This window comes from Netta rufina (genome assembly GCF_964035555.1).
Source record: "Netta rufina genome assembly, chromosome: 3".
Taxonomy (NCBI): domain Eukaryota; kingdom Metazoa; phylum Chordata; class Aves; order Anseriformes; family Anatidae; genus Netta; species Netta rufina.
In genome coordinates, this window is record NC_140125.1 from 34,508,728 (window position 1) to 34,533,203 (window position 24,476).

At 55.5% G+C, this 24,476-nt stretch overlaps 2 protein-coding genes across 5 annotated transcripts; one reads left to right on the forward strand and one right to left on the reverse strand.

Annotated features, from left to right (window-relative positions):
- Positions 1 to 4,325: 4,325 nt before the first annotated feature.
- Positions 4,326 to 17,066, forward strand: ABCC10 (ATP binding cassette subfamily C member 10). Of its 4 annotated transcripts, none has more exons than XM_084285198.1 (22): positions 4,326 to 4,362; positions 4,882 to 5,058; positions 6,015 to 7,383; positions 8,325 to 8,552; positions 8,759 to 8,915; positions 9,377 to 9,516; positions 9,716 to 9,795; positions 9,947 to 10,118; positions 10,840 to 10,938; positions 11,155 to 11,344; positions 11,715 to 11,792; positions 12,186 to 12,377; positions 12,777 to 12,912; positions 13,120 to 13,315; positions 13,466 to 13,809; positions 13,966 to 14,135; positions 14,412 to 14,572; positions 14,922 to 15,175; positions 15,490 to 15,635; positions 15,787 to 15,884; positions 16,016 to 16,128; positions 16,713 to 17,066. In XM_084285198.1, the coding sequence occupies exons 2-22, from the start codon at positions 4,898 to 4,900 to the stop codon at positions 16,846 to 16,848; spliced, it is 4,620 nt and encodes a 1,539-aa protein (XP_084141324.1). In that variant the 5' UTR covers positions 4,326 to 4,362; positions 4,882 to 4,897; the 3' UTR covers positions 16,849 to 17,066. The 4 variants fall into 4 exon arrangements, with proteins under 4 accessions (XP_084141324.1, XP_084141326.1, XP_084141327.1 ...); XM_084285200.1 differs by having other exon boundaries at positions 6,219 to 7,383; XM_084285199.1 differs by lacking the exon at positions 4,326 to 4,362 and adding an exon at positions 4,475 to 4,530.
- A 2,073-nt stretch (positions 17,067 to 19,139) lies between these two features.
- DLK2 (delta like non-canonical Notch ligand 2) lies at positions 19,140 to 22,241 on the reverse strand (the record flags this gene model as incomplete). Its single annotated transcript, XM_084283283.1, has 5 exons — positions 22,145 to 22,241; positions 21,481 to 21,544; positions 20,916 to 21,046; positions 20,192 to 20,336; positions 19,140 to 19,917 (listed from the first exon to the last, which is right to left on the reverse strand). The coding sequence occupies exons 1-5, from the start codon at positions 22,215 to 22,217 to the stop codon at positions 19,140 to 19,142; spliced, it is 1,191 nt and encodes a 396-aa protein (XP_084139409.1). The 5' UTR covers positions 22,218 to 22,241.
- Positions 22,242 to 24,476: the final 2,235 nt, after the last annotated feature.

Below are 24,476 nucleotides of genomic sequence, written 5' to 3' on the forward strand. Positions count from 1 at the left end.
GTTTCTAGTGTGTGGAAAATGTAACGATAGTGGAGACAATTAATACTGGACCTTTTCCAGCTAAGTACCCCAAGCAGCAGAGATGGTAACAGTTGGATAGGCACAGGGTTGTGTTTTATGAGAACTACAAAACTGATGTGTCTCTGGGGACTTCTCCTCTAGTTTTATACCGTAAATGGCGTCCAAACAGTTTCTTACCATAAGGAATATATATTAGCACATGTATTCTGATTTTTCATTAAAAGAAATGGCGTAATTTTTGTGCCTCGGTGTCTGTGACAAGTACTCAGTTTCAATGATTGAAATAAGTAAAAACAGCCTTAAAAAGGTGGGAAATTGATTCTTTTGGCCTTGAATGTCTTTTCCACTCTGTTGCTTTCCTTAATCCATTAGTGGGTAATATTGGTGGTTGAGGGACGGTTGGGCCAGATGATCTTGGAGGTCTTTTCCAACCTTTATGATTCTATGAAAAAACGTTAAACCAGTTTGATTTCAAAACAGTCAAAGGTAAAAAGCCGTAAAAGCAGGAAAACCACTATGTTCTTTTTTCTTTTAATGTCGGGTTCTATATAAAGGAAGGCATATAATATCTAAAATCTCTCCTAAATTCTAGAACACTTAAATACTTGTTAACTTTCTTTTGGCCTTGTATCCAAAGGAGGTCTAAAGGAGGTATTCTGGTGGCTTATGGTGATAGATTTAAGTAGCATTTGGAAGGTGAAGGAATCCAGACGCCACTGACATCAGAAAATTCACTAAAACTTCACTATGTGCCAGCAAGTAAACTGGGGGAGGGAGGAATGGAAAAAAGAAGCAAAGAGTGTATGTGCTATAGTGTTTTGTTTTGTTTAAATAAAAGGTCAGAGAAAAATTCCATTTGTTGGCGAAACATACTTGACAGACTAGTGCTCCTTGACATTTTGTAGCACCCTGTTATCTTACTGAACATCCTTTTATAACGACTAGACTCATTCTGTACCTGCTTTAGTGTCCTTTTTCCGTCATGCCTTACTGAATCAAGTTCTTAAGGGACTGAGCACTCACGGTTAGAATTCAGTTAAATTAATACTAAGATTAGTACTAAAATTTGGGCCCAATGGCCCAGAGGAAGTTGAGGGTTCTCATCTCTTTGCAAGAAAAAGTGCTACAGTCTGCTCCGGGATTTGAAAAAATGAGTCAAGGTTCTCACCTGCTTTGTAGAGGTTTGTAATACTCATGCAACTGATGGTCCAGACTCTCATCGGACAGAGGAGGTGCCAGGCAGTCTGCTCTGCTACCAGTTCATCTCCCAGACTGCTCTTTGGAATTCCAAAGCTCATCTCAGTCAGAAGAACTTGCAATTAGCTGCTGCTTGGAGCTGCTTAGCTAATTGGAAGCTGAGGGCAAAGTTGGGGTAATAAGGTGCCTCTGAGTTCTTGCTTGGCCTCAAGGAAGAAAGTCACAGGAACAAAAGGTATTGAGAAATAGAAGAACAGAATAAGAAAAGTTAGCAGGAGCTCTGTATGAGCAAGTAAACAGTAATCAAATCTAATATTAAGTCAGGTTAATTTGAGGTTAAAAAAAATAGTATAGAGAAAAATGTGTCAATTACATTTTTTTCTTTTTTCTTTTTTTTTTTTTTTTGTTTACCTTCGTACATCTAAGTCAAGAATAGATCCAGGGGTGTGAGGCAGCCATGCAGCACTACCTCTGATGTTAAAATGCTGGGTTTCTAGTAAGAAGACAGGCAATTTCTGTATTTTTTGAGAAAATGAGTATTCTTGTGAGAAAGTGCAGTGGAAGATACTCCTCTCTATTTTGAACTTTGCTTTCCAGGGAAAAAAAAAATAATAATGCAGTGTGAAAAATGTATGTTGTGTCTTCAGGTCCAGGCCAAGCAACCCATTCATGAAAAATTTTGGGCTGAGCCAAGTAATCAAGCCATTCTTGGTCATGATGTCATGGAATCTGAGGATGGTTCCACTGATAGGAGAACCCTGGCCGCAAGCACAGAAAATGCATCCAAATAGACAATTGCTTTCAGAGATCTTATATCTCTAATTACAAGGTTGATATTTCTGAATTTCAGGCTTGTCTAGACTGGCTTCTGTTTCAGTTCAATACTTACTTTTAGCTGGGAAGTGGGACGGGTATGGAGCCTACGCTCCTTCTCTGACTCCCCAGCCCAGGGAGGGGTATTAAGTAATCTGTTACAAAATAAATTCGTAAGAGAATTGGGGGACAGTCTCCCTTTGCCAGATTGCTTTTCCTCATTGTAGATATTTCAATCTAGACTGAAAAACTCAAGTCAAATTTTATTCATTGTCTATTAGCCAGAGTTGGACTGTGGGGGTGGATTAAATCAAACCTGGTGTGTTTTTTGTTTTTTCCATTTGAATGCTCTGATTCTTTGATAAATATCAGGTGCATGATTATTTATAGTATGCAAGGTACTTTGTAACTGATACACCCACAAGCCTGTATTTCACATGGCACATCTTAAATCAGTCAAATATGTAGCAGTAAATGTCACAGGCAGCAATATTCGGGAAGAGGGGAAATAGCCGACAGGAAGCATGAAAATGAGGAATGTTTTAGATGCTGGCCTTGCTCATATTTAAATATATTTAGGCAGAATGAGCACCTGTGATTTCAGATCAGTTAGGTTGGTTTAATATTCTCAGTGGCACATGAAAGCTGTCCATCTTTCAGTCCATGTGGGGAAGTTCATGGTTTTGAACATTAAAAGAGAGGTTAGGAGAGATGAGCAAGCAGAAGCAGCACACAAAATGAGAATGCCAGAATACAATGTGGTTGAAGTGAAAAACTTGAGAGTGAGTAATTCAAGGGAGCGGGAATGCTCTTTGTCCTGATACATGAGAACTTCTTTAGTGTCTTACAAAGTTTACAAAGTCAGGGGGAGGCTTTTCCCCCCCATTGGGAATGAAATGAAATACTGGAACAATGAAATCTGAAAGCTTCACTTGTGCGCAGCTCATGCTCCATCCTCATATCTGATCTGTTTTAAGAACTTGCTCCTTTCATTTTTTGAAGGGAGACTTCTTTGAGTGTAAAGAACATAATACTTGCTATCAAGGCCTCTACAGGAAGGTTTACTGTAGAAACCTTTGAACAGCCTATGGGAGAAGGACCGGCTGATCCAAATGCACCTAGCGTACAGATCAGTAGCTTACTCGAACACAAAAAGGCAGCCTTACAACTCTGGCACACAAGTGAAGATTGCTTTCAGGATGGTGAGAAATCAGAATCCTCAAAGACAACAATTAAACAAGGAGATATATATAGATATAGATATATATAGATATATATAGATATCTTTAGGAAAACAGCACTATGCTAGAAGATTGACCTGCACCTGAGTAGAAATTCTGGCCCCTCTTCAGGTACATATATTGTAAGGCAATAAGGGCTCTCAGTAACAAATATCTCAGTGAATGTTTCCTTCTTGTTCCTCTTTGTAGTACAGTCTTCACACCAATTAGGTCTCTGTGCAGGACTCTGAGAACAGGAGTAGTATGTCTTCAGTCTCCACCTGGAAGCTGATTTTCTGATATAATGGTGGGGGCCTGGTCCCGAAAATCTGTGGAGAAGATGGAAATCTGACAAAGCATGACCAAAAGAAAAAGACCTTTTCTCACATGGCAAGAACAAGATCAGAGAAGAGCAGCCTGGTGTGGAAGGAGTTTCCAAACCTGTGTGGGATTCCTGTAGGGATGGCAGATGCCCTTCACAGGTCTTCCCATATTTTCTCCTGCTCTATAAGCTCACAGCAAAAGCCTTGTGGTGGTGCCAGCTGCTTACTACTGTGCCTTTCTCTCCTGCTTCTTTGAAGGAAACTATGATTAGAGGGTACTGTGGCCTCTAAGCATTTGCTTTTATCTCTGCTGTCTCTCCTCTGACCGGATTGCTTTGTCTTCCTAGACAGGAATGCCACTGACATTTTGCTTTTTTGGCACCCTGCTGATAACACTCCCAAGCTCTGCGAATGAGTTATTGTCCCTCTGAAGAGCTGTGTGCTGAAAGTAAAATGGTGCTACCTGTGATGAATTACTCATGGGGATACACTCATTTTCCCTGGCAAGAGAGATTGCTGAGGGAAGGTTTGGGAAAATGAATTACTTGGAGCACCTGCCATAATATTGCCAGCAGCAGCTCCAATTGCCAGGCTGCGTGCTGACTTCACTGAACACACTTAATGTATAGCAATTTGGAGGGGTTAGGGCTGGGTGTCTTCCCATGCTGTTGCCTCAGATGGGAAGCCGAGCATTTACCCGATTTCACACCCATTTACGAGCCCAGCTACCGCCGCCAGGGGGGGCACGGGGCGGCCTGGGCCGGGCATGGCCACGGCGTGGGGCAGAGGTTGGGGTTGGGGCCGGGGCAGGCCGCGGGGCCGGGGTCTCGCCATGGCTCCCGGCCCCGGGGGCGGCGGGGCGCGGGCATGGGGGGTTCGGCCGGGCCGGGCCGGGGCGAACGGGCCGGGGGCGTTGTAGGGTCGGCAGTGCTGCTGCTGGCCCTACACGGCCCGGTGTGAGTCCCTGTGGAAGGATGAGGGCGATGGGGGCTCGTGGGGGCAGCTCGCTGTGTTTTGCTGAGGGGCGCAGGCGGGCGGGTGCGTCCCGGGGTGAGCCCTGAGGGAAATCCTCAGCCGGGAAGCGAGCTGGGAGCCCCAAATTGCCAGAGCTGCGAGGTGACCTGAGGAGACAGCATAACTCGAGCTGGGGCTTGATGAGTGTGCAGAGGGGGTGATAACATAGCCCAGCCTGGACTGCGCTCTCCGGGAAGCTGTTTCCAGTCCTAGGTTCACTTCTTATCGCAGTCCGCCCCGGCTGGGGCTGAGCTGGGCCCGTGCCTCACGCTCCTTTCCCTTTCCTCCCCTAGGAGCTCCCGGCAAGAGATGGAGAACATCCTGACGGGCTTGTGCGGCACCGGCCCCGAAGACCCGCTCCCGCTGTGGGTCCGTGGCAGCATCGGCCACTGCTTTAATCAGCTGACATTAAACGCGATTCCTCACGCCATCCTCGCGGCAGTCAGCGCCTGCTTCCTTGGCACTCCCAGGTATGACAACCGACTCGTCTTGCTCTTCATTATCGTGCAGGGCAGGAGGCGGGGTGGAAAACTGGAAATTAGCTCTCTGTAATGTACTGGGTATGTCCGTGGAGAACAACATGATATTGCAATGCTATTACGTTTGTCAGCATCTGTCCTAATTCGGAGTACTGTGTCCAGCTCTGGTCCCTCCACTGCAAAAAGGAATCCAGAGAGAAAAGAGAGGATAGTGAGGAAAAAATAACAGAAAATAAGTGAAAAGAATTTCAGTGAATGGGGATCGGGAAAACTGGGGGTCTTGCGGGAGAGTGTATAAACCCAAGGTGGCATGGAAGATGTATGTAAGGTAATAAATAAGTGGTTCAGAGAAACAAAATAGTTTTCCTGTTTACTCTCTCGAATCTGTAAACATGACAATGTTCACTGATGCTGAAAGGTCGCAAATGATAATGAAGCAAGTGATACTGAAATCCTTTGTTGGGCAATAGATAATGGACTTAAACAACATCACTGAAACCAGGAGTGAGAAAAGAAAATCCTTCTGGAGAAAATATCACAAAGATGAGAGAAATCAAGGATTAGAAATGTAACAGAGAATTTGATCATCAAGATGTTAAATATACTTTTCTGTTAATCTTCAAGGACTGGAGTCTGATTTGACCACAAAATATCACAGCTGCAAACAAATGTATGTAGATAAAGACTATTCACGGTATCTGAATCTCTGGTATCGATTTTTTACTGGACTTTATTGACCTGCTCTAGTTTAGCAACACCTACACCCTGAAAAGGTTACAAATCTAGGGAAGGGAATACAAAGGTTACAAAATGGGAACACAATGAAATTAAGAATGAACAGATAAGGAGGGGAAGAGGGGGGAAAGAAAGGAGAGTGTTGACTCTCCTTGTCATGAGATATGATGGAATACCAACTGTGAAGTTTTTTCTGCTCTTTCCCCCTCTAGATCTGGCTCTGGGGTGCCTCGCCGGCCAGGCTGGAGATGCAGAATTGCTGCTTCTTTTATACTCGCTGCCCTGTTCCTTGCGGATATAATCCCAGCCACCATTTCTCAGCAGGAGCTGGGCCCTGCATACCTGGAAGTGCTGGCCGATGGCATCGCCGCACTGACGTGGCTCACTCATGGTGTCGCTCTGCTTATTCTCTGCAGGTCCATTCATGGCTCCTCCAGGGGCCCTGCAGCCCTGGCTCTCCTCACCCTCTTACCCCTCCCTTCTCTCATCATCACGCTGGTCTGGTACTGCCAAAGCAGGACAGCTTGGTCCCCTGCCCACCCTGCTGTCTCCTCCAGGTTCACCATTCTCTGTCTGCAGCTGGCGTCTCTGCTGGTGTATGTCATTAGCTACCTCGTACCCACCACAGAGAGGCACGAATTCCTCTCCATCAATAGCTCCTGGCCGCAAGACCAGCTCATCTCAGAGCCAGGCACCTCCGTGTTGGCTCAGCAGCGAGTGGCAGAAGATGGGGAGAGCTGGCTCTCGCGCTTCTTTTACGCTTGGATGAACCCTCTCATGGAACGTGGCTATCAGTGGAAGCTGAACCAGCCGCAGGACGTCTATCTGCTTCCTCGCCAGCTCCAGGCTGCCAGGGTTTGCGATCGCTTCTATGCCTGCTGGCAGAAGAAGGCAGCTCTGCACCAAGTAGAGGAGGAGACGGTGTCTCTTACCAGCCCAATCATTGCTCCGGGCGACGGGAGTAGCGATGTCCGGGACAGCTTGCACCGTGCCCAGGAGCCTGTGAGACTCTTCTCAGTGCTTCATGCGGTCTTTGGGCTTCGTTTCTACTCGCTGGGACTTCTCAAGCTGGCCGGCAGCCTGCTGAGTTTCTCGGGCCCTCTGCTTCTGAACCTGCTGGTGAACTTCATGGAGTCGCGGCAGGAGCCCCTGAGCCACGGGGTGCTCTACGCGCTGGGGCTCTTTGCTGGCTCCTTCCTGGGCGCTCTCCTGCGCAACCAGTTCAGCCACGAGGTGAACAAGATGACGCTGATGGTGCGGGCTGCCGTCATCTCTGCCATCTACCGCAAGGCCCTGCGTGTGGGCGGCACCAGGCTTTCGCGCTTCACTGTGGGTGAAATCGTCAACTTCATGAGCACGGACGCCAGTAGGTTGGTCAACTTCTGCCTCAGCTTCCACGAGGTGTGGAGCCTGCCCTTCCAGTTCGCCATTACCCTTTACCTCCTCTACCAGCAAGTAGGGGTGGCCTTTCTGGGAGGCCTGGCCTTGGCACTGCTGCTTGTGCCCATCAACAAGGTCATAGCCAACCGCATCATGATGAGCAACAAGGAGATGCTGCAGCACAAGGACGCGCGGGTCAAGGTGAGGGGCAGCTGCTGGCTCTCTGAATTTGTCACGGTATTCTCTGGAGCATTGGCTTCTTGGCCCCTTGTGGCGAATCCCAAGTGAGTGAATTGAGTCGCAACTGTTGGGAAAAGTGCTGGAGGGGGCGCACGTGTAAGTGGTTCAAAAGGATTTCGGGGTGAGGCATGTTCACCACCTGCAAGATAGCAAACCTCTAATGTTTGTCTCACCCCCTGGGCAAATTAAAGTTCCCTTGCAGGTTCCTTTTCCACGTGTAATAGTTAACGTGGGTCGCCTGATTGCTTCCTTTAGAGAAGCTTCAGTTCTGTTACTCGAGTAATGCTGTCAGTGGCGAGGTATCTTGCAGTCTGGACAAACGCAACAATCATGGATGTAGTGGTTTTATTTTGCTCCAGCTTGGCACCCTCAGTCAGCTCTTCCACAGCTGTTTGGAGCCTGTGAAATATTTATCTTCCTAACAGAAGGTGCATCTAGTGCTGGACCTTCTCCAGCTGTTGCAAGAGTGGTTTGCTAAGTGAACTCTTCCTTACTGGTTTTCTTTCATGTCAGGCACAGGCACATCTCAGCTGGCTCTGCACACGCTGACCTCAGAGCAGGAGCGAGAGGGGAAAGTGCTGCAGGGCTACCTGAGCTGCTGGGTGCGAGCCAGCTGGGCTCTGGACACAGGCTAGCTGTGAAGTTGGGTAGTGTTGTGCCTTTTCCTGAACCTTACACAGCACAGGGAGCTGAGCAAGCTGCTGGCGCGAGAAGGGGCAAAGTTCTCAGTAGCTGCCACTTGAGTTCCTGCCTCTGTTAGCAATAATAAATGGCTCCTGGTAACTCTAGCCTGGCCCTTAGCAGGAGGCAGCTGCAAACCTGGGCCCAGCCCAGATGCCTCGCTGGCATTTGGCGTGTTGGGCAGACTGGTTACTGGATGTGATTTTCCCCTGTGCCTGCAGCTAATGACCGAGTTCCTCAGAGGCATTCGTGTGATCAAGTTTTATGCCTGGGAGAAGCACTTCAGCACCAGGATAAATGCCTGCCGGGCTCAGGAGCTGCAGAAGTTGCGAGCCATCAAGTACCTGGATGCCGTGTGCGTGTACCTGTGGGCAGCGCTGCCTGTTGTTGTCTCCATCGTCATCTTCATCACGTACGTCCTGTTGGGTCACCAGCTCACTGCCACAAAGGTGAGTGAAGGAGGAGATCCCGAGTCAGATACCTCAGAGCTCTAACTAGGAGACTAGGCAGAGCCCTGAGATATCTTCTCTGGGAAATGAACACATCCTGGATCTCCCTCCAGCTCTTCAGGCTCTCATTGGTGAAGCTGTTTGAAGAGCACAAGATGCCAGGGAAGTGCAGCCTCCAATTTACGTTTCTTCCCTTACTCGTGCAGGTCTTCACGGCGTTGGCCCTTGTAGGGATGCTCATCCTCCCCCTCAACAGCTTCCCGTGGGTGCTGAATGGGACCTTGGAAGCCAAAGTTTCCCTGGATCGAATCCAGCGTTTCCTTGAACTTGAGGACCAGGACCTGGAAACTTATTATGCCCTAGGTAATGGGGCAGGATGCTGCTTGGGGCTCTGGGCAGGAGGTGTTTGGAGCAGAGAGCATTCCTCTTCACCAAACGTAGGCCATTGCTTGTCCCTAAAGAGCCCCATAGCGTGCCTCTGGAACAAGCTGCTCCGTCCCCCATCCAAAGGTCTGCCAATGAAGCCTTCAACCTCATCTTGGCCTGGCAGAAAGGTTTGGGTGCGTGCCCTCTCCTAAACCATTGCTGCTCCCTTTCTCTCCTTCCTTGCCATTTACCAACTCCCTTTCACCTTCAGCAATAAGAGAACCAGGTTACCTTTACAGTGCCTCCCTGAGAGTGTCTCATTCCGGGGTTGGTCCAGAGCATCCTGGCTGTGCCCTTTCCCTGCCTCTTCCATTTGGGAACAAAACTGATAGCGTTTGTTATATCAGGTCCCTGTCATTCTCTGTCCTTCTCACCGTGGTGTTGCTTTTCCCTTGCAGGTAGCCCTTCAGGTACGGCTTCTGCCATAGAGATGCGAGGGGCAGATTTTTCATGGGCACCAGTCAAAGAAGAAAGCAGCAGCCAGCCCTTACCCACAGGCACTCTGCAGCTGCACATCGAGAACCTCTCGGTGAGAAAGGTGAGCAGGAATGCGGGAGGAAATAGAGGAAATGGCGATAGAGGAGCTGGGGTGACGTGTTTTTTTGGTCTTGTGAGCCATATATCAAGATCTCTTGGAAAAAATTCTTGGAAAGAAAGCTGTTAGCTTATAGGCTCAGGAAACCTGGCCCAGCCAGCACTCAGCTCACCAGGTTGCTCCTTTTCATTCCCCTTAACAGGGGATGCTCCTGGGAGTCGTTGGCAAGGTCGGCTCTGGCAAGAGCTCTCTGCTTGCAGCCATCACCGGAGAGCTCGTTAAGTAAGTAACCCAAAGGCTTCTCCCTGCCTGCTCCCTCCACGCCATGGCAGGCAAGGACCGTTCCAAGCTGCCCGCATTTACAGGTCATTTTGATCTGCTGATAGCTCCCCTGTGTTGCCTTTCCATCCACCCACCTCCGGTGTGCTTGCAGACAGGGCGGGCATGTGTATGTGTGTGACCTGGAGCAAGGATTCGGTCTGGCCACGCAGGAGCCTTGGATCCAGTTTGCCACTGTGCGGGAGAACATCCTGTTCGGGCGGGACTACGATGCCAGGCTGTACGAGGAGGTGCTGGAGGCCTGCGCCCTCTCTGAGGACCTGAACGTGAGTGCCTGAACTCTGAACTCTGAACCTTCCTGGGCCTCCTCGGCCAGCTTTTGCATCCAGCCGGAGCCTCACTCTGTGCTGAGTTCTTCATCCTGGGGAAAGATGTTCTTGCAACCGTGTGGTCCTCCCACCAGGAGTGCCTGTATTCTGGGTTTGAAGCCTGTGGCTGCGTTAGCCAGTGAACTTTCTGTTACACCTGGTAGGAAACTTGCCTCTTCCTCTGGGTTTGTAAACTGGAGCCCAGTTTTCTGAAGTGTCGAGCACCAGAAGTTCCTGTTTACTTCAGCAGAAGTTGTGAATACTGTGTAGTATAAAGTATTTAATTGAGAACTTGTAGGCATTGCCCATGGAATTTGTTTCTGCCTATTGAAACTCAACTGCTTTTCCTGTTTGGATGGGCCCTGGAGTTATTTTGTTGAAGGCACAGCTACTGCTCTCCCAGAAAAATCCTAGGCACAGTTTTAGAGTCGTCTCAGACCAGAAGTTGCTCAATGGGTGGCTCAGATGTGGCCACCTGCTGGAGTCTAAGGGACTGTGTTGACACAGAGGTTGCCAGTTGTCTGCAGAAGCAGGGTGTGTGCTGTTGCATTGTTTCATTTCTGCTAAGAGGTCACCCTAAGGAGTTACTGCCCGAGTCAGGAGAGGGATCCCAGCATTCTGATCTCGAGTCCCCAGTAGCTTCGTGTCCCTTTTAACTGGATTTTCTCGAATGTTTCAGATTTTACCAGCGGGTGACCAGACAGAGGTGGGCGAAAACGGCGTGACGCTCAGTGGGGGACAGAAGGCTCGGATAGCCCTTGCCAGAGCTGTTTACCAGGTGAAGAGCACAGCAGCTGTGCCGTGCCCCCTGCCAAGGCAGATGCAGAGAAGCTGGAAGCACGCAGCTGTGCCGTGTGCTCTGGCAGCACGTCTTAAACCACACGGGGCTGGCCTAGAGGTGCTGGCAGTGTGCCGTGCTGAGGCGCTTGCACTCTGCAGCACTGCCTGCTCAGGCAGGGCCAGGGGCTGTATCCCTGTCTTTTGCCTCTCTCAGGAGAAAGAGCTTTACCTCCTGGACGATCCCCTGGCTGCCGTTGATGCAGATGTAGCCAATCATCTCATGCGGAAATGCATTCTTGGAGTTCTCCGACACAAAACCAGGATCCTCTGCACCCACAGGACTGAGTTTTTGGAGAAGGCTGATGCCTTGGTGTTGATGGACAATGGCAGGATAGTCAAGACAGGTACAGTGGCTGTCTTTGCAGGCATCCGTTTGTGCCTGCGGGCTAGTTTTGAATGGCTTGAGCAAAGATGGCCATGAAGGAATAGGAGTAACTAGTGGGAAACCCAGAGAGGGATAAAGAGCTTGAGGACACTGCACATGAGCAAAGGAGGCAGTGTGGAATGGAGTGTGCAGGTGCACAGGTAGAGACATGGGGAGCTGATAAGGCAGAAAGCTGTGGCAGGATGCAAGGAGCAGAACCTTCAAGGCTGCAGGTGCTTTGAGAGGAAATATGGGATGTCACGACAGAGCAAAACCAGAGCAAAGGGCCGTTTTGTAGCTGGAGCCTGTTCCTCTCAGTCTCTGAAGCATTTGTGTGTCTCTCTTTGCAGGCCCACCAGCTGATATTCTGCCACTTGTGGAAGCTATCCCCAAATTCAAGGACGTGGACAAGAGGCAGAAGGACAAAGGTCTGTACCTGGCAAGCTTGGGGGTGGCTGGAACAGCAGAGCTCAGCTGAGCGCCCCGGCAGAACCTCTACCTGCTAGCTGCTGGCCTGAAGCAGAGCTCCCAGCTCCCTGCTGTGCTGTGGCAGCGCTGATCTGTGGGCGGTCTGTTCACAGGGGGGGAGGAGGCCTAGGTGTGATCAGGTGTTGGTCTGGAGCAGTGTTTGAATCTGGTTTTTCATTTGTGGTCCAGATCTGGATGAAAGCCTGCCAGAATTGGTGCACCTACCTTGAAAGGGGAGAGAGGAGGGAGGAAAAGTCTTCCTCATAGCCTAGATTTGTTCCATGTGCAGCAAGGAGCAGCTCCAGGAGGTACTTAAATTGCACTGACCTTTGCGTTTGCTTCTATCCCCACAGCCCCTGATGAGCAAAGCCATGAAGAGGACATAGAGACAGAGGCAGAAGAATCATCCCAGGACAAACATCTCCTCCGCAAGGAGGAGGAGAAGAAAGAAGGGGCAGTGGCTTTCCAGGTCTACAAGGCTTATTGGTTGGCAGTGGGCAGCTGCTTGGCGTTATCCATCCTCTTCTCACTGCTCCTGATGCAAGGTGAGGCAGGAGCACGTCTCTCTTTAGATGTTCCTCTCCTCTTGTTTCCTGGCTCTGTGGAGTCCAGGGAAGGAAAGAGACTGGGGATTTCATTGCTCTCTCTGCACCAGGAAGACAAACTAAAGTAGCATGGTGGGGACAGGAGGGGGGAATACGTGGGAACTGGCTCTTGCCTCTCATTTGCTGCTGCAGTTGCATGTCAGCTTCTTTAGCAGTGAGTGAGCTCCTGGCAGTTCCCTTGCTCCTGCTGTGCTAGGAACAGTGCAGAGTGAACACAAGGGAAGACTGGGCAGTGAGACAAAACCAAAAGCTGCCCACCTACTTCCCTTCCAGCTTTTCTGCTTTGTATTTGCTGACTTGAAGGTTGCATCCCTCTTTATAGTCTGTCTCTCTCTGTAGCATCCAGAAACATCTCGGATTGGTGGCTCTCACATTGGATCTCCAGCATATCCCAGACACCAAATACCTCTGTGACGGTCTGCACAGCGTCCCTGCCATCTGTGGAGCTGCTTCTCTTCTCCACTGTGGGGCTTGTGTAAGTGAATACTGGGCGGGTGATGCCAAAAAAAAACAAACACTCCCATTTTGCCCTTGTGCATTCAAATATCCTTCTGGAGACCACCCCACTGCAGGGGATCCGCATGGCTGCTTTGAGGAAGATGGCCTGCTCCTGATGCCCTGTCTGAGTTTACTGCCACAGGGACCTTGGCAGATTGATAACCTTCCTCCTTCCCTGTTTTAGCTCCCCCGTGCAAGCTCTGGACACAGCCCCAGTCCCTTCCAATGCTTCAGCGGATGTGAATTTCTACCTGATGGTTTACGGGAGCATTGCAGGAGCCAACTCCCTCTTCACCATTTTTCGGGCCTTCCTCTTTGCGTATGGCACCATCCGTGCTGCCGTTGTCATCCACAACCGGCTGCTCCAGAGGGTTGTAAAGGTAATGGTCAGAAAGTCCAGGGCAGGCTGGGGTTCCTGCAGGTCGTTCTGCCCTGCTGTTCTTCTCATAGTCCAGGAGTGAAGGTGTGAGAGATGGCTTTCTGCTGGCAGGAGCTGATGAGCTCTTGATTTCTTGTTCCCTTGTCGCCAGGCCACCGTCACCTTCTTTGACACCACGCCGACGGGCCGCATCCTGAACCGCTTCTCCTCAGACCTGTACTGCGTGGATGACACCTTGCCCTTTATCCTCAACATCTTCCTGGCCAACATGTACGGGCTGCTGGGCATGCTGGTCATCATCACCTACGGCCTCCCCTGGATCAGCCTGGTCTTACTCCCTCTGGCTGCCCTCTACTTCTCCATCCAGCGCTACTACCGGCGCACCTCGCGGGAGCTCAAGCGCCTTTACAGTCTCACCCTGTCCCCCATCTACACCCACTTCTCAGAGACCCTCTCGGGACTGAGCAGCATCAGAGCCATGCGGGCAGCAGAGAGGTGCGTGGAAGGGAACAGCACGCGGAGAGCCAAAATTTGGGCTCTATAAACCAGCGCCGTCCTGACGTGGGGCAGGTTACGGGGTGGTGGGAATGCCCCTGGTGTGGGGTTGAGTGGGGCGCAGTTTGGTGTGAGCCTCTGTTGTGCTCCTGCCAGGTTTGAGTTGGAGAATCAGCTGCACCTGGAGCAGAACCAGCGCTGCCTCTTTGCCAGCAACACGGCAGTGCAGTGGCTGGACATCCGCTTGCAGATGATCGGGGTCGCCGTGATTACTGCTATCGCAGCAATCGCCGTCATCCAGCACCAGAAGGAGCTGGGAAATCCAGGTGGGCTGCCAGGAATTGTTCCGTCCCCACCCTTGGGCTGTGGCCCAGGGGTTCCTCTTCTCCCAGTCCTCTCCCTTTATCAGACATCCAGAGCTCCCACTCCCTGTCACTCTGCCTGTTTCCTTCAGCTCCTGTTCCTCCTCCTGCATGTCCCCCTCCTAGAGCTGGATCCCAGACTCCAGAGCACTGACTTCTCCCCTGTTTCTTTGTCCTGCCACCAAGGTCCCAGCTCTTTCCCTGACGTTAACCCTCTTGTTTATGTTTTTGTCCTCTCAGGACTTGTGGGCCTGGCGCTCTCATATGCCCTGTCAGTCACAAACCTTCTCTCGGGCCTCATTTCCAGCTTCACTATGACAGAAACCATGATGGTGAGTGTGGAGCGGACAGAGGAATACACTACAGACATCCCTGTGGAGCCCCAGGATAAAGTGGTCCAGGTAAAAGCTTTAAGACGTTCTCAGGGACTGGCCCTGTGCCCTGCACTTGCCTCCAGGTGGAAATGAGAAGGTTCCAGTGTGCAGGGAGGGCCCTCACCTACAGAATCTGTTTTGAGCATTTGTCCTTTACCAGTGCATCCCAAGGGGAACCTCAGGCAGGAGGTGTGGAAGACTAGGATGACAGGAAGAGCAGAAAGGGGTGGTAGGGCTAAGCTGCGAGGGAAAAACAGGCATAGAAGGGGCTGGAAACAGAACTGAGACTCTTCGAAAGCCAAGCAACAGCCCGAAGGGGTGGATGGGGCTTGGTCTGCGTGAAGGTGAGTCTGTCTCACCCTGGTGTGCCCCTTAGGTTGCTGCTGACTGGCCAAGCAGGGGGCTTGTGGAGTTCCAGCACGTGGTCCTGGCCTACCGAGCGGGCCTGCCCAACGCACTGGACGGAGTGAGCTTCACCGTGTACCCCGGAGAGAAGGTGGGGGTCGTGGGGCGCACAGGATCTGGAAAATCCACTCTTTTCTTGGCACTTTTCCGTATGCTGGAGCTGAAAGCAGGCCGGATTCTCCTGGATGGTGTTGACAGCCGGCTGGTGGGCTTGGAGGAGCTGAGGTATGGGGGTCTGAGCAGAGCAGGGGGCAGCCCAGGGGGGGCAGGAAGCCGAGAGCTGTCGGTAGTCAGATGCCAAAAGGAAGAACGAGGAGGAAAGGGCTTTCTGCCTGGGCACCCTCTTGTCTTATGAGCTGCTCTGTTGTTATTGTAGAGCTGTGCTGAGGAAACCAGGCTGAGCGTGTGATCCATGCCCTGCATCTGTCTCTAAACTATGCAGAGAGACTAACCCAGGAAAAAAAAAAAAAAACAATAAATAGGACTTCGATTTTCTGCAGAACCCACCCCATGAGCTCTCGGCTCTCCTCTGCTTGCAGGTCTAGGCTGGCCATCATCCCCCAGGATCCGTTTTTGTTCAGTGGCTCCATCCGGGAGAACCTGGACCCTCAGGGAAAGAGGACGGACGCCGAGCTCCACGAGGTGCTGGAGCAGTGCCACCTGCGGGACGCGGTCACCCGCATGGGTGAGTGAACGCGGCGTGGCGAGGCCGCTGAGCCCTGCTCCTGGGAGAGGGGAGGAGGCCTCAGCTTGGGCAGGGAGCTGAGGAGAAGAGGGAGAAGAGGCGGGGCGTGCGGCAGGGAATTGTTTGGGGCCATCCTGCTTGCCTCCTGCAGGTGGCTTGGACAGCGAGCTGGGAGAGAGAGGAAAGAGCCTGTCTGTGGGACAGAGGCAGCTGGTGTGCCTGGCAAGAGCCCTCCTCACGCAGGCCAAGGTGAGTGCCTGCTGGTGGGGCGTGGAGGGGATGGGGTGGGCTCTGCTGCCCTCTCAGGCTGGCCCTGGGCGGGGATTTGGGGTCTCGCAGAGGGCGCGTGGCATCTCCCCTTCGCTCTCTGTCCCGGGCAGGTGTTGTGCATCGACGAGGCCACGGCCAGCGTGGATCAGCAGACGGAGCAGCTGCTGCAGCAAACCATCCGCCAGCGCTTCGCTGACAAAACCGTGCTGACCATTGCTCACAGGTAGGGAGGGACCGGTGCTCGGCGTGGCGTGGTTCTGCCTGCCGGGGCGAGGAGCAGGGAGAAATGTCCCGCAGGAAGGAGCAGCACGGCTGGAGCAGGTGTCTGTGGCTCAGTAGAGGGCACTGCAGGACAGCCAGCGGCGAAGGGCTGCAGCCAGCTTCTGGCCAGAGGAGGCAGAACGCCCTAATTCTGCCTGCCAAAAACCCTGATGCCGATGCTGGCTGGCTAAGCGTTGCCCAGGCAGGAGAGGGCAGCAGTGCTTGCTCCACGGAGAGATTTAAAGTAGGAGTAGGGGCAGAAGATGGTTACAGGCAGGACAAAACACAAATACCGTGGATACTGAGACGGGATGGGTGAGTTTTAGGCAGTCTCTGCCCAGAGTATTCTCACAGCTGCCAAGCGGAGAAGAATTCGGAGGGGTGTGCAATTGTGCGTAGGGTGTTATAAAGGGAACTGCTTCCCAGCGCAAAGGTTAGCACGGAAATAAAAGTCAGACAGGCACAGGGCTTGTGTCCTGCGGCACAGAAGGCAGCGTGGGGGGTTTCTCCTCCGCTTCCCTAACGTGTGGCCCGGCCTCTCCGCAGGCTCAACACCGTCTTGGACTCGGACCGCGTGCTGGTGATGCAGGCCGGCAGAGCGGCGGAGCTGGGCTCGCCCAGCAGCCTGAGGCAGAAGGAGGGCTCCTTGTTCCAGCGCCTCCTGCGCAGCGGGCAGCTGTGACCTCCCCGGCGGCCCCTCCGGCTCCCTGCAGGGCCGGGAGCCGCTGAGGTGAGAGCAATCGTGTGTCCTCAGGGACGGGAGCGTGGCACGGCGACGTGGCACCATCCTGCCTTTAGTAGGAGCGGGTGCTGAGGGCCGTGCAAGCCTGGCTGGTGGGGCGCTGTTCACCTCCAGGGCTTCCCTTTGAGATTTCAGAGGGCTTTTCTGTTCGCTGAAGAATCAGTGACTCCTAGGCTGAGACTGAGTCTCACACGTGTTTAAAATAAAGTGGAAACGTCCTTGTGAAGCTCTGTTGTTTGGGTCCCTGTCCCCTGTGCCCCCCAGACACAGAGTTCCTTGTGAGCTACAGGAGTGGTGCCCTCCTTCCCCAGAAACAACCCTGCCTGCTCCCTGAGTGCTCCAAATACCCCACAAGGCTGCACCCAGGAGCCTTGCGTCCCTTTCTCCAGCTTACAGAGGAGAAAACCTTCCCCAGAACATGGTTACACCGAAGGCCCCTAGGGCTAGCTTATTCCAAACCATTTTTCCTAGGGGAACTCCCTGTGGCTCCTGCCCTGCTCCCAGCTGCACAAACACATGGCTTCTTTCAGTTTTAGGATCGATTTGCTCTTCCCATCAGCATTCTTGGACTCACTTTTGCATTTTCCCCTTCTCCAGAGCGCTCTGAGGCAGCACGTAGCACGTACACTCTTCTGCTGTGCCGTCCTGAGGCAGGATCCCTCTCCTTCCTCTCAGGCATCCCACAGGAGCCATCCCCACCCCCTGCGGCCCAGGTCCCCTCTTTGCTTAGTGCCCCTGATAACCTTGGCTTCCCGAGCCAAGCAGCCTCCGATTTTTGGAGGCATCGAGGTCAAAGAGACCCTGGGAAGGTCCCCGGAGCTCTCCCAGCAGCACAGTGCCAGGGCAGCGAAGCCAAGGGCTTCCAGGCAGCGAAAATGTTGTGGGGGCTTGGGCCAGAGCATGGGGCAGAACAAGCCCTGCCCCACGATCTGGGTTCGTGCTTCTGAAGGCAGTGATGGGGGTACTCAAAAGCAACCTGATCTGATCGGAAATGATGCCCAGAGGTTCCTTCAACCTAAATTACTTCATGATTCTCCAGTACACTGCTGCTGGGCTTGTATTTGTTTTATTTGATAAAGGTACATCATCCATCCATGTATTAAAAAAATAATCTTTCTGATGCAGCCCCAGTCCCTTCTCCCAGGTCTCCCTCCTGGCTGAGCGCTCACTCCTCTCTCCACTCTCTCTGCGCATCACCTTCAACTCCGCTCTGCAACCCTACAGGCCCAGTAGTAGGGGTTTTTTTGTTCTGTTTTGCTTTGTTTGCAAGAAATCCACTGCTTAATGCCCCGTTCCCACGAGGAGGCACAGCAAATCCTGGCAGGGAGGCGCTGGCTGCTGCGCAGCGAACCAGAAAAGGCAGAGCAGGGCTGGGACACGGACGAAGTGCCCCGGCAATCTGCTGCCCCTCAGCTGTGCTTCAGCAGGGGCGGGGAAGGCAGCGCTCTGTCTGCTTCCTACAGTCATCCCCGGCTCGTCACAGGCCTGTTTTGTGTCAGGAAGCGCTGCAGTGGCTGGATCCAGGTTAGTGCTGGCAGGGGAAACGAGGGTCTGGCTCTTGTACTGCTCCTAACCCAGCCCCAGCACGTCCCCAGCCTCATCCATCGCCAGTTTCACCTGCGGGGGCACGTGAGAAGGACCAGCTCGGCCCCGAGGGGAGCAGGCTGTGCTCCTCCCCGTCAGCAAACAGCGAAGCAGAAGCGTGTGCTGGGCAAGCTTTGTGGTTTGCGTCCAGGCCAGCAAGGACGGCTCGGTACGTGGGGGGAGAAGACCCCATGGATCATCAGGAGGAAGGTTGGGAACGCGTTTGCAACGCCAAGGCTGACAGCAGGAGGAGGGGGCGTCCGTCACACGGCAGGAAAAGAGCAGGAGCAGACCCGAAATGATCCCCGGAGCCGCTTCCAGGAGTCCCAGGGAGGAGCTGCGAAGGGCCTGGCAGAAGACGTCTGTGGGACGGCCGCGTCTTCCTCCTCCGAGAGCTCACGTCGGGGCGCTGCCGGCGCCGCTCCCTCGCGGGGCTGGCCCCACGTGGCCCTGCCTCGATTCCCGTGGGTCGCGCCGGCCGGGCGGAGGTGGCTCGGACGCGTCGCGCCGTGCTCGGCGCCCTGGGGTTTCGTCGAGGCGCTCGCTGCCCCAGTTTGCACCAGAAGAGCTGCCCTGCCCGGGGGGGGCAGTCCGAGGGGTCTGCCAGCACGACGACCTGCCGGGGCCTGGCTCAGGGTCCTCGCAGCTCACAGCTCCGTCGTCTTCCTGGGCTCGATCAGGACGGTGTTGAGCATGCCCACCTGGCACTCCTGGTCCTGGAGCTTCCTGGCAGCCTGCGAAGGGCTTTGGCACCAGTTCGACCTCTGCCGGCCCCGCTGCCAGTTCCTCAGGATGAGCAGGACGGTGACGAGGACCAGCAGCGCCGTCAGCACCCCGAACACCAGCACCGTCACCAGCTGGGCTTCGCTCAGCCCGGAGTCCCTCTGGGTCACCACCTCCTTCACGGAGATTTTCAGCAACCCTCCCCCCGGCGCTTTCTCGCTCTGGTTGGCCACGCGCCGCCCCGTGACCGCGGTCCTGCCGGGCTCGGGCTGCGTCACCCCGGGCGGCTGGCTGGTGGTGCTCCGCATCGCCCCGCCGCCCTCCTGGTTCGCGGGCTGGAAGGGGGGAGCCCAGGTGGGCTCGGGGACGGAGACCTCGCAGGTTTTGCCGGTGAAGCGGTCGGGACACAAGCAGTCGTAGTCGTTGACGCGGTCGTAGCACTTGGCCCCGTTCTTGCAGGGCTGGCTGGCGCAGTCGTTGATGTTGATGGTGCAGAAGCGCCCCTCGAAGCCCAGCTGGCACTGGCAGGAGAAGCGGTTGACGCCGTCGTGGCAGGTGGCACCGTTGGCGCAGGGGCGCATCAGGCAGTCGTCCACGTCGTGCTCGCAGAGAGCCCCCACGAAGCCGGCGAGGCAGCGGCAGGTGAAGTTGCTGGCAAAGCCGTTCTCGTCTTGACACTGCCCCCCGTTCTTGCACGGAGACCTGTGTGGGGACAGCAAGGACAGGTCACGGCTCAGCAGCAGAGCTCTTCCCCCTGCCCTCAGGAGGGGAACGGCGCTGACGGAGCCAGCACGGTGCTGGCCGTTCCCCGAGAGAGGACGAGGGATGGGAGGCTGCTCGGACCACAGCACGCCAAGCTAACGATGGGTTTGGCTGAACTCCATTAGCACGTGGAAATCCACGGGTAAGGAGCCAAGCCGGGCTGCTGCTCGGCAGTGTGTGACCGTGATCTTGTGCCCCGGCTGCTGTGTCTCACCCTGCCTTCTCGCACGGCCCTGCCTTCATCTCGCAGTCCTTCCCGTGGAAGCCCTCAGGACACAGGCAGGAGTAGTCCCCGTCTCGGTCATAGATGCACTGAGCCCCGTTCTGGCACGGGGACTGGTGCTCGCAGATGTGTATGTCTGGGGGGAAAGGAAAAGGTGGAATGAGCGAGAAATGGGGTCAGGGTGGCCGAGCTCAGTTCCCACACCACCAGACCCAGCGGGATGGGGACTGGCCGCAGTTTCTCCCTCCTCCCTTCCAGCAGGCACGGGCAGCAACAGAAGTGCAGCCTTACAAACTGTGCCGTGTGTCAGCCAGGGGGTGAGCACAGACCCACGGCAGTGGCACGGAGGCCGTGGGGCCGGATGATGGGACTCATCCACAGCAGGAAGCCCCGGGGGAAGCTGGAGGTGCTGCCCAAACCCAGCCGTGGCGTGGGAAAGGCAGCGAGTTCATCCGCTACGTTTCCGGAGGCTGGCCCGCGTCACGCAGCTCTCACCGCGCCGACAGGGACAGCCAGGGGACACGGGGACATCCCATCTCATGCCCAGCCCATGGTCGGGGTGGCTGTGAGCTGTGCCAGCCCTCCTGTCCGTGCAGGACGTGCTGGGCTTCAACCACAGCCCTTCAGCCAAGGCGCAGCACAGGGGATGGGCTCGGGTAAACCCTCTGTCCCCTGCAGTGTTCCCTCCCGGTGTCACATCCAGCCCGGGACTCACCTTTGTCACAGAACTTGCCAGCCCAGCCGCTGTGACAGATGCACTGCCAGGGCTGGTGGCAGGTCCCGTGGAGGCACCCCGGCATGCGCACGCACTCCTCGCAGTGCTCGCCCTCCCAGCCCGGATCGCACCTGGGGGATGGGGCAAGAAATGGGACGAGAGGTCCCCAGGAACCTCCCGTCCCGCTGCATCCCTGTGTGTTGTAATTTCCAGCATTTTTCATCTAAACGCAGCCATAATCCAGCTGCAAGACAGGTGGACACTGATCGACGGGCTTATGGGGGCAGCGTGATGGGAAAACCAAGCCCTGCAGGACACAGCGAGCCCTCCGGCCCCAGGTGGGCGCTGAGGTGGCCGTGGCTGGTGGCAAAGCAAAGCCGTGGTGCCCCAGCGGCTTTCCCTCGCCCTACCAACTCCAAGGGGAATGAGGTAAGAAAAAGAGGGCATCTCTGTGGAAGCAGAGCTGAGTGAAGGTGGTACCAGACGCTAAAAAAGCCAGCCTGAGGCTGCTTGTCCCCCACTGGGAGCACCAGGGAGCAGCCGGGCTGGGGGCCCAGGGACGTACCTGCACTTCCCATCCTGGTCGCAGCAGCCGTGGGCCAGGTTGCAGCGCTCGCTGCAGTCATCACCTGCAAGGCAGGGGGCGGGGGGCAGAGGTTAAGTTCTGCTCGTGCGGGTATCCAGTTCTGATGATTTATTTATTTAAAGGCCGCCGTCAAGGAGCTGTAACTGAGCCGTGGCCTCGCCGTGCTCGGCACCGGCCTGCTCCCTCCTGCTGGTGTCCACTTCCATCCCCACCTTCCCCTCTGCCCCGTCACCTGCTCAGAGGTTCCTGCAGGTACCCAGGCCCAGGAGATGGCCGCCCTCCCCTGACCAAGCCTCTCCTCACACGAGGAAAAACCTCTCAAACCAAGCCAGCAGCGTCCAGCCTGCAGCCACCACCGCCCTCCTGGCAGATGGCTTTGGGAACTCAGCACTTATCCGGAGCTGGGGGAGGGCAGGCTAATCTTCAGGAGGGGATTTTGCCTCACAGCATCCAGGATGAAGCCACTTGGGTTCGGGATCTTCGCTCTGCCCCTTGCCCTGCCTCTCCAAGGAGCAGGGGGACCTCGCCACCAGCCTGCTCAGCCACTGCCACCCCCGTTTGCGTGGTGAACTGAGGAGACTTCAGCCATGCTAAGGACGGGGTTGGGAAGACGGATAGAAGGGAGACGGGCCCAGAGACTCACCTTGGGCGAGCTGGTGATGCGCCAAGAGGATCCAAAGCAAGGACATGAGCTGGAGACAGAAGCTCCTGAGCATGGTCAGCGTGGCCCCACCGAGATGAACACCTACAGAGGTCAGAAGAGCAAGCTCAGGGAAGCCTCCCGGCTCGCACCGCAGCCTCGCTTCACTCATCCCTTCCTCTCCACTACCTGGGAGTTTTGAGCTGAAACATCCAGTTTTGCATGGACTTGTCACCGCACTCCTCTCTGTCCTTCCAGGCTCCTTCCTCTACGGCAACGCCGGAGCACTGAGAACCAAAAAGCCTTTTAACACGCGTGTGTGGGAGAGCAGGAGGCAAACGCCCAGCGCTGAGGCTGCTACACCGCCCCTCTCCAGGGAGCAAAGCCTCTTGCACCCCCGCGCAGCTGCGGGGACCTTCACCTTCCCTCTCTGGATCAGGGGATGGATCAGGCTGTGGGCATCTTGTTAATCAAGGTCCCTGCTCTGCACCCATCCTCCTGTGCGTGGTCAAAGGGATAGATGGGCCAAGTGTTTCTACGGAGCCTGGGCTGCTTTGCAAAGGTTTGCTGCCTGCTTGCTGGGCTGCAGCGAGAAAAACCCGATAAGCCGACGGCTAAGAGGCGAAGCTCCTTCTGCCTCAATTAGACGCAGGGGGCCAGGGTAAATCTAGCCAAATAGCACCGGGGGAAACGTCCCCAGGGCTGCGGAGGCGAGCACGCAGCCTGGCTGGGCGCAGTCCTTTCCCTCGGCCGTCCTGCAGAGAGCCCCCCGAGCCCGGCGCTCCCGCACCCGTTTATTTCCCGGCCGCCTCCTGCCCTCGAAGTCGCGTGAAAAGACTTTCCAAAAACGCTTCGCTCCCTCCCAGCCTGCTGGGGTTGTTCAGGGCAGGAAATTCGAAGGGTGATATCATAAGGATATTACTATAATGAGATGGGAGGGGTCTGAGCGCCCCGCCAGGAGCGCGGCGCGGGCAGGGAGCAGGCTCCATCCAGCTGCGTGGGTGCGATGGGCAGGGGCCACGCCGCTCTCAGCCGTACCCCGAAGCCAGGGGAGGTTGTGTCGGGTCGATTGCTCCACCAGAGACTGCTCAGATTCGGAGAGATGTCCCCCCACTGCCACCACCACCACCACACGCGTACACATCCATGGCAGGAAGAGGTGTCGGGGTCCCCGCTAGCGGCTTGACCCACCTGGACCAGACCAAATAGCCCGCTGAACCCGAAGCAGCGATGCTGCTCCAAGCCTCTTGCATGCACACAAGCCACCACCCACAAAGGAGGCGGCATTTCCCGGGGGGCTGCGGGATTTAATCCTCACCGCCCCAGCCAAATGCGGGCAGGGATCACCGCATCCCCCCCGGCTCCGCGCTCTCCCCTTGCCCCAGCGCTGCCGGCCCCAAAATGCCGGGCAGCGGCCAGCAGCTGCTGCGTTTCGGGGGAGGCTGAAGGAACGCCTCGGAAACTTAGGGAATAATTTAGGGCCGATGGCCGAGCAGCCGGGAGCTCAACCACAGGGCATCGCCGAGCTCCCTTCCCATGGGGCGATGCTGGGGGCACCCTGGGGGGCGTGCAGGAGCCCCATAGGGGTGCGAGCGGGCTCGGCCCCGGGGCGCAGGGATGCTCCCCCTTCCTCCCTTATGGCCGGGGACCCCCTCCCCGGGGCTGCTCACCTCGGCTCCCGGCGGCGGCTATCGCGGGGCGAGGCGGCGGCGGCGGCGGGGGGCGGCCATGCCCGGCTCGGCGGCGGTGGCGGCGGCAGCGGCGGCGGCGGGGCTGGGGAGGCGCGGGGCTGCGGAGGGAGGGAGGGAGGGAGAGAGGGAGCTGCCGCGTGTGCCCCTCCGCTCCGCTCCCCTCCGCTCCGCCCGCCGCCGCCGCCGCCGTGCGCCCCGGCCGCCTGCCAGCGGCTGCGTGTGCCTGCACATCCCTCCCGCCCCGGGACGGCCCCCGCCTCCCGCAGCCACACACCGCAGGCGGCCCCCCCCCCCATATCCAGCCCAGCCAGCCCGGGAGCTGCTCACCCCTGCCCTGCTGCCGCTGTTGTCGCCGCCGCCGCCGCCGCCGCCGGGGGGGGGGGGCACACGAGGGATGCCCGCCACGCACACCCCACGCACCCCACACGCGCCCCACGCGCGCCCCACGCACCCCGCACACCTCACACAAACCCCACACGCACCCCGCACACGCCCCACGCACACCTCACGCACCCCACGCACCCCGCACAAATCCCACACGCAGCCCACGCAACCTCCACGCACCTCACACAAATCCCACACAAACCCCACACACCCCACACACCTCACACAAACCCCATGCACCTCACGTACACCCTACACAC

Coding starts and splice junctions, on each gene's coding strand:
- ABCC10 (XM_084285198.1), top strand. CDS start 4,898: ATGGAGAACATCCTGACGGGCTTGTGCGGCACCGGCCCCGAAGACCCG. Junction 8,553..8,758: donor ACCAGCTCACTGCCACAAAG/GTGAGTGAAGGA, acceptor TTACTCGTGCAG/GTCTTCACGGCGTTGGCCCT. Junction 14,136..14,411: donor GAAGGAGCTGGGAAATCCAG/GTGGGCTGCCAG, acceptor TTGTCCTCTCAG/GACTTGTGGGCCTGGCGCTC.